This window comes from Alexandromys fortis, unplaced genomic scaffold (assembly GCF_014885135.2).
Source record: "Alexandromys fortis isolate MF-2015 unplaced genomic scaffold, M_Fortis_MF-2015_v1.1 scaffold_146, whole genome shotgun sequence".
Lineage (NCBI taxonomy): Eukaryota > Metazoa > Chordata > Mammalia > Rodentia > Cricetidae > Alexandromys > Alexandromys fortis.
In genome coordinates this window covers 4,413,634-4,428,911 of record NW_026068042.1, presented here as the reverse complement: position 1 = coordinate 4,428,911, position 15,278 = coordinate 4,413,634, and the positions used below count along the sequence as shown (strand labels likewise).

The following is a 15,278-nucleotide window of genomic DNA, read 5'->3' as shown; positions in this document are numbered from 1 at the left end:
TAGGCTCCAAAACTACAGAGAAACCCTGTCTCAAAAAACCAAAAAAAAAAAAATGCTGACTATGGTAATAAGTATTTGTAACCCACTGCTGTGGAGGTAGAGACTGGCTGATCTCGGGAAAAAAAAAAAAAAAAACAGGTGGCAAATTAAAGATTTTTAATGACCTAAATTCAGTGCTGAAATAAGATTAATTGGACTGCAAGTGCCATCTTAGGGTAACCCAAATCTGTCATTGGAACCATGAAAGTTTTGTTGGTGTGTGACTTTGACAATACAATCATAGATGACAATAGTGACACCTGGATTGTACAGTGTGCTCCAGACCAAAAAAGAAATCCTATGGAAAGGCAAGATTCTTACCAGAAGGGGTTCTGGACAGAATTTATGGGCAGAGTCTTTAAGTATTTGGGAGAGAAAGGGCTGAAAGAAGATGAAATGAGAAGAGCTGACATCAACGCCTTTCACTCAGGGGACGGGAGAGCTTTTCAGCTTTCTAAGATGAATGAGGATACATTGGATTGCATCATTAGTTCAGATTCAAACTCAGTCTTCATAGGTTGGGTTTTAGAAGCTGCTGATTTTCATGATGTCTTTGATAACGTGTTTACTAATCCAGCAGCTTTTGAGAACAGTGCTCGTCTCACAGTTAAAAATTGCCACACTCGTTCTTGCAATAGCTGTCTGAAGAACCTTTGGAAGAATGCAGTTGTGCTAGAATTTATAGATAAACAGAGAAGGGGTGAGATATTCAGGATTGTTTATATAGGGGATTGTGGAAATGATGTCTGTCCAGTTACCTTTTTAAAGAAAATGATGTTGCCATGCCGCGGAAAGAATATACTCTACCTAGAATTCTTGCAAGAATGTCTCAAAATCTTGAGCGTATTGAATCTTCTGTTGTAATTTCGTCTTCAGGTGTTGAAATAATTTCTCACTTACAATTTCTAATGAAGAGGTAATGTGCCAACAAAAAATTTAACAGGCATTAACAGCACTTCAATACTCATAAAGAAATATAATTTTAGGGATCAGGTCACAGGGTCACTCCTAGTGTCTAACATGGAGAACATGTTTTTCAACCTGCAGATGACCCTAGCATATGAAGACAGTGTCACAGCTCAGAAGCACCTATTTTTCCTTTCCTGGGTCTGGCCTTGAGACTGGTGAACGTAGCCACAGGTGTGAGGGACGAGTAGAGATCTCTTACAATGGTATCTGGGGCGCAGTGTGTGATGACAGCTGGGACCTGACAGATGCCAAGGTGGTGTGCCAGCAGCTTGGCTGTGGTGTGGCCATGTCAGCCCCAGCTGAGAGCTACTTTGAGAGAGGCATGGGCCATATCATGCTGGATGATGTGCAGTGCATGGGGGATGAAGCCAAGGTGTGGCAATGCACACATCACGGATGGTTCTCCCACAACTGTGGGCACCATGAGGATGCCAGCGTGGTTTGCTCAGGTGAGTGGCAAGGCTTGCATCACATCTCAGAGACAGAGCTTTGCCAACCTCAGCCATTGGGAAGGAGGATGTCAATACCAGCAGGCAAGCTGTCAGCAATGAGCTCTGGGATTTGAGCCTATTTTATTTTTTTTCCTTTTTTTAATTAATTAATTTATTTATTAAAGATTTCTGTCTCTTCCCCACTGCTGCCTCCCCTTTCCCTCCCCCTCCCCCGATCAAGTCCCTCTCCCTCGTCAGCCCAAAGAGCAATCAGGGTTCCCTGCCCTGTGGGAAGTCCAAGGACCACCCACCTCCATCCAGGACTAGTAAGGTGAGTATCCACGAAACTGCCTAGGCTCCCACGAAACCAATAGGTACAGTAGGATCAAAAACCCCTTGCCATTGTTCTTGAGGTCTCAGTAGTTCTCATTGTCCACTATGTTCAGCAAGACCGGTTTTAACCCAGGCTTTTTCAGACCCAGGCCAGCTGGCCTTGGTGAGTTCCCGATAGAACATCCCCATTGTCTCAGTGTATGGGTGCACCCCTCGCCGTCCTGAGTTCCTTGCTTGTGCTCTCTCTCCTTCTGCTCCTGATTTGGACCTTGAGATTTCAGTCCGGTGCTCCATTGTGGGTCTCTGTCTCTGTCTCCTTTCATCGCTTGAGCCTATTTTAAAGTCAATTTACTTAAGAGTTAGTTTGTGAGCATAGATTCCAGCACCTGTAAATTGTTCAAAATCTCACCTGGAAAATAGCCTACCCCCCTCCCTCCCGCTAGTCAAGGTACAATTTTAATTATCATTTCCTCTCATCTGAATCTTTACTATGTGATTTTTTTTTTTTTTTACAAGGAAGCTTCAAACTTCATCAGCTTAAACAGAGAGCCAGGGCCACATCCTGCAAATAGACCACACTTAAACATAGACAGTGTCTTAGTTACTGTTCTGTTTGCTATGATAAAACACCCCTGACCAAAATAACTTAACAAAGAAAGCAATGTATTTGAGGCTCATGGTTCCAGGGGCTAGAGTCCATACCACTATGGTGAGGAGCACGACAGCAGGTGGGTAGGCATGGAGCTGGTGCAGTAGCTGAGAGCTCACATCTTGATCCACACAGAAGCAGATGGAGTTAATTAGGGTGTTCTTGGGCTTTTCTTATCTTTCCTTTTTTTTTTTTTTTTTTGGTTTTCCAAGACAGGGTTTCTCTGTAGCTCTGGAGCCTGTCCTGGAACTAGCTCTTGTACACCATGCTGGCTTCGAACTCACAGAGATCCTCCTGCTTCTGCCTCCCAAGTGCTGGGATTTAAGGCGTGTGCCACCACTGCCTGGCCTTTCTTAGGCTTTTCAAACTTCAAAGCCTGCCCCCAGGGACACACCTCCTCCAACAAAGTTACACTTGCTAATCCTTCCCAAGCAGTTCAACCGGCAGAAAACAAATCTTTCAAAAGTATGAGCCTATGAGAACCATTTTCACCACAAGCAGTGACAATGAAATCATTGTCAGAAGCAGAAATTTGTTTTTGAAAATTTCATAGTACTTGGATATAGCTAAGTGTTTAACACTAGCTGCTCTCTCGGGGATAAGGTTCAGTTCCCCGTACCCACACAACAGTTACACTATCTGGGATACATGGAATCTTCTCTGTAATTGGTCAGCTGATTAATACATTAAAAATAAGAATTACAAAATCTAACCAACTAGCAAGACAGACACATCATATAGGTGACTCTCCCTTTGGTCATAGTGCATAAAAAGAAAAGAAACCTGTATTCTAGAATCAATTATCCAGACAGAATACCTAGATATTCAGAATCTCGGGTAGTGACTTGGAGTTACTCTTAGATGTGCAGGTAGAATACATCTGGCTTTGGTTTCCCACCAAACAAATAATTCAAATTAGCAGGTTTCCCTGTGGGGTCGGAAAGGATGAAGAAACGTTGTTTGGTGATTCCTCACTCTGCCTGTATCTTTCGTAGCCCCTCTGTCTGGCCCAGTACCGTCATTTCCTGTTAGTGATATGATTTCAGGTAATATCAGTTGCTGTTTATTGACTGGCTCTGATGTGCATTGGTGAAGTTACACAGGGAAGTAGGGTAGTGGTTTAGGGGCCAAACACCCTGTCTTCATCATCATTAAATTAGCAAATGTCTGAAATAATTCAAGTCTGCATTTCCTCCTCTGGATGATGTGGGTGCATCCTCGGGATATATTGGGATTGGGTGACTTTCCTAGTACAGAGTAGGGTTGGCACTGTGCCTGGCATGTGACAGAACATACTGGATAGATATCAGCCATTATCTTCTGACTCCCAAGGCCAGAGCTTTGTAAGCATTTCCCTTTGCACACTGCTTTCTACTTGGCAGAACAAAGAACAAAGTAGCTAAAAGCATTAGCGTTTTCATTAGCTCCTGGCTCTTTGCGACCCAGTAGTTGCCACATTTCAAATTTAGTCACTGGCTCTTCAGGGCAGGTCATTAAGAGCGGAGTTCAACACTCAGAGAAAAATCGAGAGAAAGGAAGTCTGTTCCCTTCAAAACAAAACAATTGGATGGACCCTTTTGAAGGTTGCTCTCAAAGCCTTGTGTCATTCAGTGGTTCTGCTAAAAGAGTTTAAAGAAAATGAACAGTGGCTTCCAGAAAACACTTTATTTTATTTTTATATGAGATTGCTGGCAGTATTTGGAAATGAATTAATATATTTCCAGAAGAACAGAAAGAGGGCCACCCACCTTTCAGCACCCAAATAGTAGCAGATGTTTTTAAAAACAATCTTTAGTTGCCCACAGGAAAAAGATAGACAACCACGCTTTTTCTAATGTTTCATACATTTGAAGACAATGGTCAAGGTCTTAAGAGTGAAGAATAACAGAATCAGCATTCTTTATTTTCCTTTATTGCCTACAACAGACAAACTGCCTTAGAAGTTAGTGCTCAGGATTGGTTAGTGACAAACCCCAGAGAAGAAATCCCTTGGCTTCTCCTGCCCATCTGAATGGATACAGTAGACAGTGCTGCCAATGTCTGGCTTCTGGTTGACCAAACATAGCTTTCTGCTAAGAAAAATACCTTGCTTCCAGTTTCCCGACACACTTTTGTTACAGCGTGAGAGATCACACTAGGGTCTTGCTCTGATGACCTGCTCTGTGGATCTTCAGTGGTCCCACTGTTTGGAAGTACTCAGTTGGTTCTTCTCTGGCCTCTGCAGAGCCTGTGCCTCTCCTCCCTCGCCTTTTACAGCCTTGTGAGCATCGGGAAGATTGGTCTCCGATTCGGCAGACAGCAACCTTACACTGCAGGTAGACCACATCATAGCTTTTGAGGAAGCTGAAGGCGTTGAACTTGAACTGGGCCACATTCTTCCCAGAGGTATGCAGGTCGGAGTAGGAATTGTCTTTGATGCACCTGATGGGGAGAAAAACCCAAACCAAAAAGGTTAACTAACACATGATATAAATTTCCTTCAACCCACATAACCAGGCTGGCTTCTATGGTTCTGAATGCCAAAAGGAGATCTTCCCACTCCCCTCCCTTTTGTGAAGCAACAACTACTCCTATACTACTATACTACTATGCTACTACTACTACCTCCACGTATGGATTAACACCATTGTTCATGGAAACCGTATACCTGGTCATAAACAGAAGGGAACCGTTAAATACAGGAAAACCAAGTCAAGGTGTAGCTGTAACTTTTGCCTTCTAGGTCTACACTATTTTGCCTAAAGGGAAGATTATAAGGTGGATGATATATTTAAAAATGCACTTAGATTATTTAAAAATTTTATCATAGGCCTGGTAATGCAGGGCAGTGGATGAGGGCTTGGTTACCTATGGCCCCCAGTGTTCTGAGTTCAATTCCCAGCACTACCCAAAGAAAGTAGATTGTAAACTGTAGGATGACATAAGAGGTATATTAAGAGGAGATAAAGTGTTGTTATGTAAATGTATAGTTCAAAAGAATCAGAGAAGTTAGAGAAGGTAGGCACAGGGCAGGGAAAGAACATAAGACAAATATAACAAATGGTGGTGGAGTCTAATCCAACTGCTTGGATGAGAATGTTAAGTATGAACGGTTCATATTTACACCAATGTGAAGACAGAGAATAGGTTACAGGGGAATCCACAAATCCTCCAGCTACGTGCTCTTTACAAGACAGCCGCTGTCAGTGCACAGACACCGACACTGAGATGGAGGGAGTGCAGCATGGCAGCTGCTCCTTCGTTCAGAACAAACTTCAGAGCGCGCAGAACTGTCAGGGCCAAGATGGGTGCTTTGTAAACAACAAAAGAAAGGGTCAACCCTCTAGGAGCAGATCCTTACCCTAGATAATCGAGGTAAGGAACAATCTTTATCCTAATATAATAATCGTTAATATAACTCACCTGCAGGCAGAGTGTTAAATATGGGAAGCAAAGGGCACCGAAGTGAGATGCCGACAAACCCACTGTAGTAACTGGATGCTTCACTATCCCTCTCTCAACCATAGATCCAGTGGGGAGGAATGCAGTAAGGGTAGAAGGGACCTGAGGAACACTGTTGACCTACTAGATCTTGTTAACATTAACTAAACAGTCTATCCAACCACAGTAAAATGCACATTCTCCTCAATCCAGGTAGAATATTCATTAGGACAGACCATGTTCCAGCCCATAAGAAATACTTTAATAGTCTTGAAAGGATAGAAAGACATTGTCAGGTAGCAAAGAATTAAACTTAAAATTAATGGCAGCAATATTTCTGGGAAATTCTCAAGTACGTGCAAGTAGACAGTATATTTTCAGGCAACTTTTGTGTCAAAAATGTCCTAAGAGAAATCTAAGACTGTTTTGAAAGAACTGAAAATGGTGCTTGTGGTGTGGGTGAGAAGAGCCCACCGAGGCTCACTTTTGAATGTTTGGTCCCCAGGTGGTGGAACTTGTGGGAAAGCCTGGTTGGAGGATGTGTGTCACGGGGGTAGGCTTTAAGTTTCAAAAGACTAGTGCTGTTTCCTGTGTTTTCTGTCTGCCTCCTACTTTTGAATGGCGATGTAAGCTCTCCACTTTTCCTGCCTCTGTCCCTTCACACTGCCATCGTGGACCCTAACCCTCTAAAACCATAAGCCAAATTCAACACTTTCTTTACGAGTTGCCTTGGTCACCATGTTTTGTCACAGCAATAGAAATGTAAATAATACAATACCTAACTTAACAAAATTTGTGGGATGCAGATAAGGCAACACTTGGGAGCATTTATAATATTAAAATGCATATAATTTGTTATAATTTCCAATCAACCAAAGATTTAAAGGTTAGAGAAAGGGAAACAGTGTGCTAGCTGTGACATTCTGACATCTAGCTGAACTTCTCGCCTTAATAATATGACCATAAGAGGGGTCCGAAGGCAGGAACCTTCTCCCTCTAGAGCATCCTCTGGTCTCTGCATGTCCTGCCACAGCTCCCAGAAAGCTGTGGCAGATGCTGTCTTGCTCCTCTGTTGATCTCTGGCAACAGGTGCCTCACTGTTCCCCATGGGCCTAAGGCTGTTGTGGCTCTTACCACACTAAAGTTGCCACTGAGGAAACAAGTTTCTTAATTAGTCGCCAGTTATCCCTTCATGAGCATTTAGCCCCTGTCCTCCAGCCATGACCACTGCCAACTCGAAAGCAGAGCAGCTGGGATCATCCATATTTAGGAGTCACCCACACCAGGCCATCAACATCCCTTCATATAGGGAGGGAATGGAAAATTAGCTCCTCAGCAGATTCCAGCCACTCCCTCCCACCCAACTCCAGCTTCATGTGATCTCAGCAGCGCGGGGTTAGGAGAGGCAGAAGGTTGACCGAAAGGGACTTCATCATCCACATCATTCAGCAACATTCACAGGGCTATGTCATCTATGCTGGGGTGGCGCACATGGAGTCACTCACCTATGCAACTCCTTACTCACTTCTGCAAATAAGCCCGGAGAACTTCCTGGTTCACCAAGATGGACTTTGATGAAATTGGGGGGGTGGGGTTTTGTCCTTTGTGTTATTTGGAGAAAATAGATATGTGTGTAATGTCCCCAGAGAAAGATCTGCAGTAACACCTGATAAGATATGTAGGAGTCACAGAGGCAAACAACTTGCCAAGGTTCTCACTTGGCAAGTCACTTGGTGAACCAATGAGCTTGAAGACATCTGGCTGGTTTGACTAAGAGCTTAGCTCAGGAAAACACATTGACTCATCAGTGTAAGCCAAAGTCCTCAAGATTTGTCCTGGGAGAGGGAAACTAGGAAGGAAGGGAGGATTAGGCTAAAAAAGATGGGGTGGGCTAGCAAAGTACTGAATGAGGTCTTGGAGGAGTCAAGGGAGTTTGCCTAGGCTGCTATATTCTCCACCATGATCAGTGTCTGCTAGAGACATGCAGGATGTCTACACCCTTCTGACTTAGTACTCCAGGTCAGACACTACAGGTTTCCCAGAGAAACACTATGCTCATTTAACACCAACTAGGGAGAGTTTCCATGATCCTTACCCTTCCTGAATCAGTTCATACTTGACAGTTGTGAAATCACTGGGGTCAGGAGAAGCCACACAGGTATCCACCACGAGCTTCAGATTGGGATTGTGGCTGTGGAGGGTGGCCTGCAGGAAGACCTCTTCCCTCTGATGGGTATAAGGAGGAGCTCCAACCCCCATATTCCGGGATGCAGGAGACTGGAGGAATGAAATTGACACATCGTAGCTGACATGGTCCTTCTGAGTGTCACTCCCATGCACAATTTCCATTGCAGACTGGCCATCCACTTTGCAGGTGAACTTCACCTGGGGCACCTTGTGCCTCACTATGACTCGGCCAGGGTGGCCTTGAGTTCTGCCTCTGATGGAGTTGGAGTAGCTGGGAGAGCCTTGATGCTCCTGTGAGGATGAGAGAATCATAGGTAGTGTACCTGGAGCCTTGATGCTACTCTTTATCCACGGTGGAGTCCTTTCCTTCCCTTAAGTGCCAGGTACCAGCTTCATGACCTTCCTGGGGGCTGGAGTCCCTGACTGGACCACTGTGGTAACACTAGGAAGAAGTGTGTGTGTGTGTGTGTGTGTGTGTGTGTGTGTGTGTGTGTGTGTAAGGGGGTGTATCTTGGGTGAGGACTGCCCCTTCCCTCCTGTAATAGCCAATCTGTAGAACTTTGAGCTGGGTGGCAGATCCACTATGGTTGCGTGGTGCTCCCTCTCTTTTGAATTCCTCCACACATCCAATGCCCACTGGAACCCCACCCCTCTGACCATATCTAACTTGGAACTTGGATCTTCTCTGCCCTTGATTCCAAGCTAGATTTGGCCACAGGTGAGCCTCAATCTGTGCCTGCCAGCCTGGGCTCCTAGCCTTGCTTCTTGCTTGTGTGCTGCACACATCACCTGCAGCAGAACATAGAGCCTTGTAGTGGAATGGACAACATGATGGGCAGGAGCCACCACCTGTACTTCTTCAAATGCCCTGTGTGCATGCCAGGAGCACAGCCAGGTCGGGGACATTTCTGAAGCGTGTGTGACTCAGATCCAGAGACTTTCTGCCAGGGGCCGCCTTCCTCCTAGACAGGGGGAGCTTCTGGCTTGGCTTCAGGGAAGGAATCTCTCAGTTAAGAAGTACAAATTTCAAAGTACAAAAAGGATAAAAATGACTACATTCTGTACAACCAAACAGCAGACAAAATAGAAGTGAGCTTATGTTGGATGCATCACGTGGTCGGTTTGAATGAACTCTACCTCCACAGTGTCAGGTGAGCCTTTTGCATACAGACAAACAGGGAAGCAGGAAAAGAGTGTCAGGATTCTGTTTTGGGTCACATCACTGCCAAATATACTGACAGGGGTGTCGTGGTGGAACAATTCTTTCACATATACATGGGTGTTCTTAATATCAATGTCATTGTTTCATGAGCTAAGAAGGTGGTTGCGGAGAATTAATAGACACATGTACTTAATGGCTCCAGAATATCCTAGATGTTTGCTCTCTATTGTGTGGAACATAACTAGCTGCTTAGTTATGTTAGAGACATAGCAGACAGACAACCTGTCCTCCCTCATCCCCAGCACCCTACCTGGCTCATGGTGGATATGTTCTAACATTCAGTCGAGAAGCACGTTATGAGAATTGCTGGCTTTGAAACCGGGAGAATATTGTCAGCCCAGCCATCACCTGTCTAGCCAGCACACCCAACACGCTGTCCACGCCACTGCACTCAACACTCGTTCTGCATCTTCTCAGGATGTGTGTGTGTCTGAAATTCTCCAAATGGTGGAACGTCAGACAATCAGTGAGCCGCTTCAGAAACGAAGCAGCTTCTTCCCCTATCTTCCACATGTTTTAACCGGAAGTTTAATTTTTCTAAGCCTCCCTTCTTGGACTCCATTCATGAAGGTCATCGCGTCGCTGTCAGCCTCTTACCTGCCTGATGGTGCCACAGTGGCCATAAGGGATATTGAAGATGAGGTAACGCCCAGTGACCTGGGGGCGACACATCCTATCATTTAAATGGATGTCCCAGGAGGAGTAGCCTAATCTCCGGAGATAACCTCGGTCAATGACAGCTTGGAAGAGGTGAGGCAGACAGGACAGCTGAGCTGCAGGAGAGAGAGGGAAGCTGGTACATTGCTGTGTAGCTCAGGGGCTGTCAGTGTGCGCTACAGGCAGCACTCCGGGGTGGCCTGGGCCTGCTCAGCATCCCGGTTCTTAACGGTGGGCTGCATAGCAGATATTTACCCTACAGCTCATAACAGTAGCACAATTACAGTTATTAAGTAGCAACAAATAATTTTACGATTGGGGGTCCCCAATAGCGTGAGGAACTATATTAAAGAGTTATAGTGCCAGGAAGGGTGAGAAAAACTGATTTACTCTAATCTATCACCTTGGCTTTACTTCCAGTGATGTGTGTGTGTGTGTTCGGAGACCATAGGTGAATGTTGGATATCTTCCTTGATGACTGTCTACTGTAGTTTTGGAGACAAGGTCTCTCGTTTAACCTGGAGCTTTCTGGTTTGGTTCCACTGGTTGACCGGTAAGACCCCAGAATGCTCCTCCTGTCCTCACCTCCCCAAGGCTGGGCTTACAGATGCGTACAACTGTGCTTGACTTTTATGTGGGTGCTCAGGATCAAACAAGTCCTCATGCTTGCATGGCTAATACTTTACCAACAGAGGTGTCTCGATAGCCCTGATTTTTATTGGCTTTTTAATATCCTTACAAAAAGGGGGAGGGCTTTGAAATCAGGCCATATCAATAGGGAATCCTGCTTACAACCCATACCCCATAGGCCAGAGGTCAGAGCCTCGCATAGGAGCTAAAGGACAACTCATGACCCCCCAATCTGAACTTGTATCTGTCTGGTCTGTCACACAGAGAAGAACCTGGAAGAAGTGTGGGAGCGAAAATGGAAAGAGCCCAAGTACAAAGGGGCTTTTTCACCGCCCTCTGGCTGTCTAGGCTAGTGGGCCTTCCTCCTAGCCTGCTTCTTCTCTCCACTCAGCTACTCTCTTAATTCCTTTCCCAATCAGCTTCAGACCCCAGGAGGATGATGACTTACCATTATCCTTGGGCACAAGAGCGTCAGCTTGACCTGTTTAGGAGAGATGAAAAGCGAATGTCACAAGTCTGAAACACCAGAGGACAGTCAGTCATCTGTAGACAAACCATTGCAGCTGGAGTGTGGTGGAATGAGGACATCCCAGACCATGCAACATAAAGAGACAGAGATGAAACCTGACCCAGGTGAAGTGGTGCTGAGAACATAGATGTTATCAACATCAAGATTTGTGGGAGCAGAAGAATGGGGACTGCAAACCCCACTGCATGGGCGAGCTCTGGTTTCTGTCTCTTTCTACATCCAAGCATGCTCAGGGCCCCAGGAGGAGAGAAATGAATTCTCAGGATATCAGTGATTTCTCTGGCTCAGAATCAAGACAGGACTGTGTCCCAGGGCCAAGGCTCAGACCAGGAAGTGTGCATCAAATTCACCCAAGCGCTTTAGATACAACAGATCCCTTTGGACATGGGTCATGGCTGGAATGCGGCCACCTTGGTGTACCGTCCAAGAACAGCGTGTGGGTTCTTATTAAAAGTGGGCTTCTGAGAGGGAAGTCTGAACTGCGAAGCACGAGAACAACCAAAATCTGGAAGGTGTAGACTCCAGAATAGGCAGACATAGCTTCTATTTCTTGGGTAGTGCTTGGCTTCAGGGGCTCTGATGTTGTTTCTATTTGGGGCCCACGTCTATGCAAAACAGGGCTTATTCAAGGCAAAAGCAATGAGCGTGGTTTGTTTACCTGTAATAAAAGTTGCAACAGAATAGATGAGGTGAATTCAGGATTCTTCAAGTCTTAGAATTCCCTAACTCTCTGAAATTGTCATGGGCCAGTTTGGGGGTAACTTAGAATGATCAGAAGGAGGTACTGGACCCTACAGGTGGTGGTCAGAATGCCAAGACCAACACAGCTGATGATAAACTATATTCCAGGGAAGATACAGGCAAATAGCTTTGATGCAAAGGACAGAGTGAAGCTGGGACACTGTGGAGGGTGTTTTAGACTCTGGGGGTTACATAATATCTCCAGGATGGGACCCCAGGTAAGCTCAGAGACTGAGAATGTAACAGGATATACTGTGCCTGGCCATAGTAATTGCTATGTCTTAATAATTCTGTGACATTGTCATCCCCTTCTTTAGAGCTGGGATTAGAGCAAGTTCATTATGAAAGTCAGGGCAATGATCAAAATGTCACTACCACTAGGTCTTTGTCCTAAAATGTCATGAATGGCCAAATGATACCTGTTTTAAGGATGGGTAGTGCTGAGGCAGAACCTGGGACTTTTACAGGCCTAGACCCCTACCTGCACAGGGGCCCCTACCTGCACAGACTACACTGGCATCCTCACGGTGGTGGCAGTTGTGCCTTATCCAGCCAGCATGGGCACAGCTCTCCAGAGAGTCCTCCAAGCCAGAGCAGCGCACTTCATTCATCAGGATGGGGCCTGTGCCTGCCCCAAAGTGGCTTCTGCCAGGGGCGCCCAGCGCATGACCACAGCCCAGGAGGCGGCACACAACTCTGGCATTCTTGATGTTCCAGCGGTCATCGCATACAGTTCCCCATACCCCCTGGTGCCGCACCTCCAGCCGGCCCTCACAACGGCTTCGCCCGCCTACCAGGCGCAGAGGCAGGTCTGCGGAGTGAGAGAAGTTCAAGTCAGGTTTCTATAGTAGACACTATCTCAGGGAGACTCTTGCAGTGAGGTCCTTCTCTACACCCCTAAATTACACTTAATACGAGTATTTTTGTTGTTGTTGTTTTTTCGAGACAAGGTTTGTCTATAGCTTTGGAGCCTGTCCTGGAACTAGCTCCTGTAGACAAGGCTGGCCTCGAACTCACAGAGATCTGCCTGCCTCTGCCACCCAAGTGCTGGGATTAAAGGCATGCGCCACCACCACCCGGCTAATACTAGTATTCTTAAGAGGCAACACCTTAACAACAAAGCTGTATTATGTAATTTAGCCATTCTACCCTTATACACAGACTGAGCTCCCACAGGATTCTCTGGGAGTTGTACACGGGCAACAACCTCGGTGTTCATCCACGAGGCACTACCACATATATCTACTTTTTAAAAAAGCTTAATTTTGAATAGAAAACAATACAAAAGCAAAACCTATACAGCTGTGTTGCTTAATCACGAGGATCTATCATGAGAAATGCGCAGTTAGGAGACTTTGTTGTTACACACAAGAAGTCGGCTGTGGGGTCACTAGGACACAGTCTAAAAATTGCTGTTGTATGTATATATGCATATTCCATTGTTGATGGAAACATCCCTGTAGGAGGCATGACTATATTACCATACGTGTATATACATGGCTGTATCTGTGAGGTGCCCTGCTTACAGACAGTTACCAGGTGATTTGTCTCTGTAGTAACTAGTCAGCCCTGCACTGTTTGGCCCAAAGAAAAGGCTTAGTGAATATTAAATCCACAGGCATTAGTTCTGACTACAGTGTGAGGGTCTACTCTAGCTGCCCTCTCTTGATCTACTTGGTATTATAATACCAAAAGCAGGATACTTGAACCGCTAGGAGAATGGGTCAAGGGTGCAGTTCATTCGAGAGAGTGTTAGCCCAGCACGGGTGAGGTCCTGACCTGCACTGAGCAATGAGAAAAGTATGACTCGTGAATACACACGGTGTCTTCTGAGGGAGGTCCTGAAGGTGACTGCCAAACCTGTGTGACCACACTGTGCATATGTCGGTGGGTAATACACCTACAGGCTCATAACCCTCTTCCTGTAAGGTGTGAGAAATCTAATGAAAGAGAAATGTGATCCTGGCAGTATCAACAGATGCCTTATTATATTAGCGAGTAGAAAGAAACAAAGCCTGCCGGGCAAAGGGGTCATTGTCTCATCAACATAAAAGGTTAGAGGCTTACAAATGCGCACCCTCAACGGCTCACGTTTCAGCTTCGAGCTGAAGAGGAATCTCTCTCTTATTTCAGACCCCAATAGTTGAGCACAGGAATGCAGTCCATGATGTTTTACTTGATATGATATCATGGTATCAAACTGTGACAAATATTGTTATGTTTTGTGTATTCTCCAAGAGCAAAAACAACTTGTTAAATGCTCAAAAAGAACTTTATATGCTAATTTTTTCAAGGAAAAATATACCATTCAGTTTTATAGGCAACTTTTTTTTTGAGACAAAGTCTCACTTCTTAGTCCTGGCTAGCCCCTGGAACTTCTTATATAGACTAAGCTGATTCAAACCCACCGAAACTCACGGGCCTCTGCCTCCTGAATGACCACAATCAAGGGTGTGTTCCACCCTATCCAGCATTAGGGAACAGTTTATAAGGGCAGAGAACAAAGGGGAGGAGGATGTTCCTCGGGTGCAGTTTTAAGTGAGAAAGATGGAATATTCTATTCAACTACACAGAGGGAAGCAGGGAAGAGAAGTTAGGAAGCGATGGCGAGATGAAACGGGACGGCATAACGTAGAGAACGGAGCTTCACTCCAGCAACAAGCATGGGGATCGTTACCAGGCGGCGGAGTCACTTCTGTCAGGGCTGGAACTGGGTCTGAAAAAAAAGAAAAGCAGTGTAAAGAATGGATTGGTATGTGACTTCATTGACATTTTACATGAGAACTGTCAGGTCTACAATAATAGCTATTCCAGAGCGGTATGCACTTATCATGTGTTTCCACGTGTCGGCACGGCAGGGCGTATGAGAAGCTGGTGTTGTGGAACACAGCTTACGATCATTCTTCTGGTGCACAGTTCCAGCAAGCCAGATAAGCCACTCCCTTAACACTTACAAAGACTAATCTGGGAAAATTTATCATTGCTTTAGCATTGAAAAAAAAAATGGAGACTTCAGAGGAAGTCTCCTGTGTAACAGGAACAGGCTATTCTCAGCATAACCCTCAAGCCCCAGGGCCCCATGCTCTTTCTAACTGCTCTGTATTTTGAGAGCATAAGTGAGGATTGCATTTATGCTGGGCTCGGGGTGGTGAACTGGAAAAGAAGGAAGGTAAGGGTTAAGGGTCACTTAATGACAGACAGAGCATCAGAGGGCTTATTCCTGAAGACGGAAATGACACAGGGGTCAGAGGATTCTCCAGCAAGTCCTGGGTCTTGGAAGAGCCTTGGCTGAGAGCTGCGAACCTGGTTTGTCTGGCCTTAGCTCGGTGATCTTAAGCAAGCATGCTTCCTCTCTGTGACTCCTTTTCCTCTGAAAATAAGAGATCATTTCTCCACTCTCCTCCTGGATCTGTGGCTGAGGCTCCATTAGCTTGTTCATCCTGTCTCCAGTATCTACCGGCCAGCACAGAG

General features: G+C 45.5%; 2 protein-coding genes across 2 annotated transcripts in view; one reads left to right on the top strand and one right to left on the bottom strand.

Annotated features, from left to right (window-relative positions):
* The first annotated feature begins 240 nt into the window (after window positions 1-240).
* On the top strand, window positions 241-4,546 carry LOC126515922 (pyridoxal phosphate phosphatase PHOSPHO2-like). Its single transcript, XM_050165959.1, is given in 4 exon segments — window positions 241-805; window positions 808-955; window positions 1,180-1,457; window positions 4,542-4,546. Coding segments are annotated over 4 exon segments (996 nt in total).
* LOC126515921 (deleted in malignant brain tumors 1 protein-like) overlaps window positions 4,115-15,278 on the bottom strand; it is a 30,689-nt gene continuing 19,525 nt past the window's right edge. Inside the window, exons 29-34 of the mRNA XM_050165958.1 lie at window positions 14,485-14,523; window positions 12,307-12,618; window positions 10,986-11,018; window positions 9,848-10,023; window positions 7,937-8,319; window positions 4,115-4,842 (exon numbers count right to left, since the gene is read on the bottom strand). Of these exons, the coding sequence (XP_050021915.1) occupies window positions 4,551-4,842; window positions 7,937-8,319; window positions 9,848-10,023; window positions 10,986-11,018; window positions 12,307-12,618; window positions 14,485-14,523 (1,235 nt within the window). The 3' untranslated portion in view covers window positions 4,115-4,550. The remainder of the gene's footprint in view (window positions 4,843-7,936; window positions 8,320-9,847; window positions 10,024-10,985; window positions 11,019-12,306; window positions 12,619-14,484; window positions 14,524-15,278) is intronic.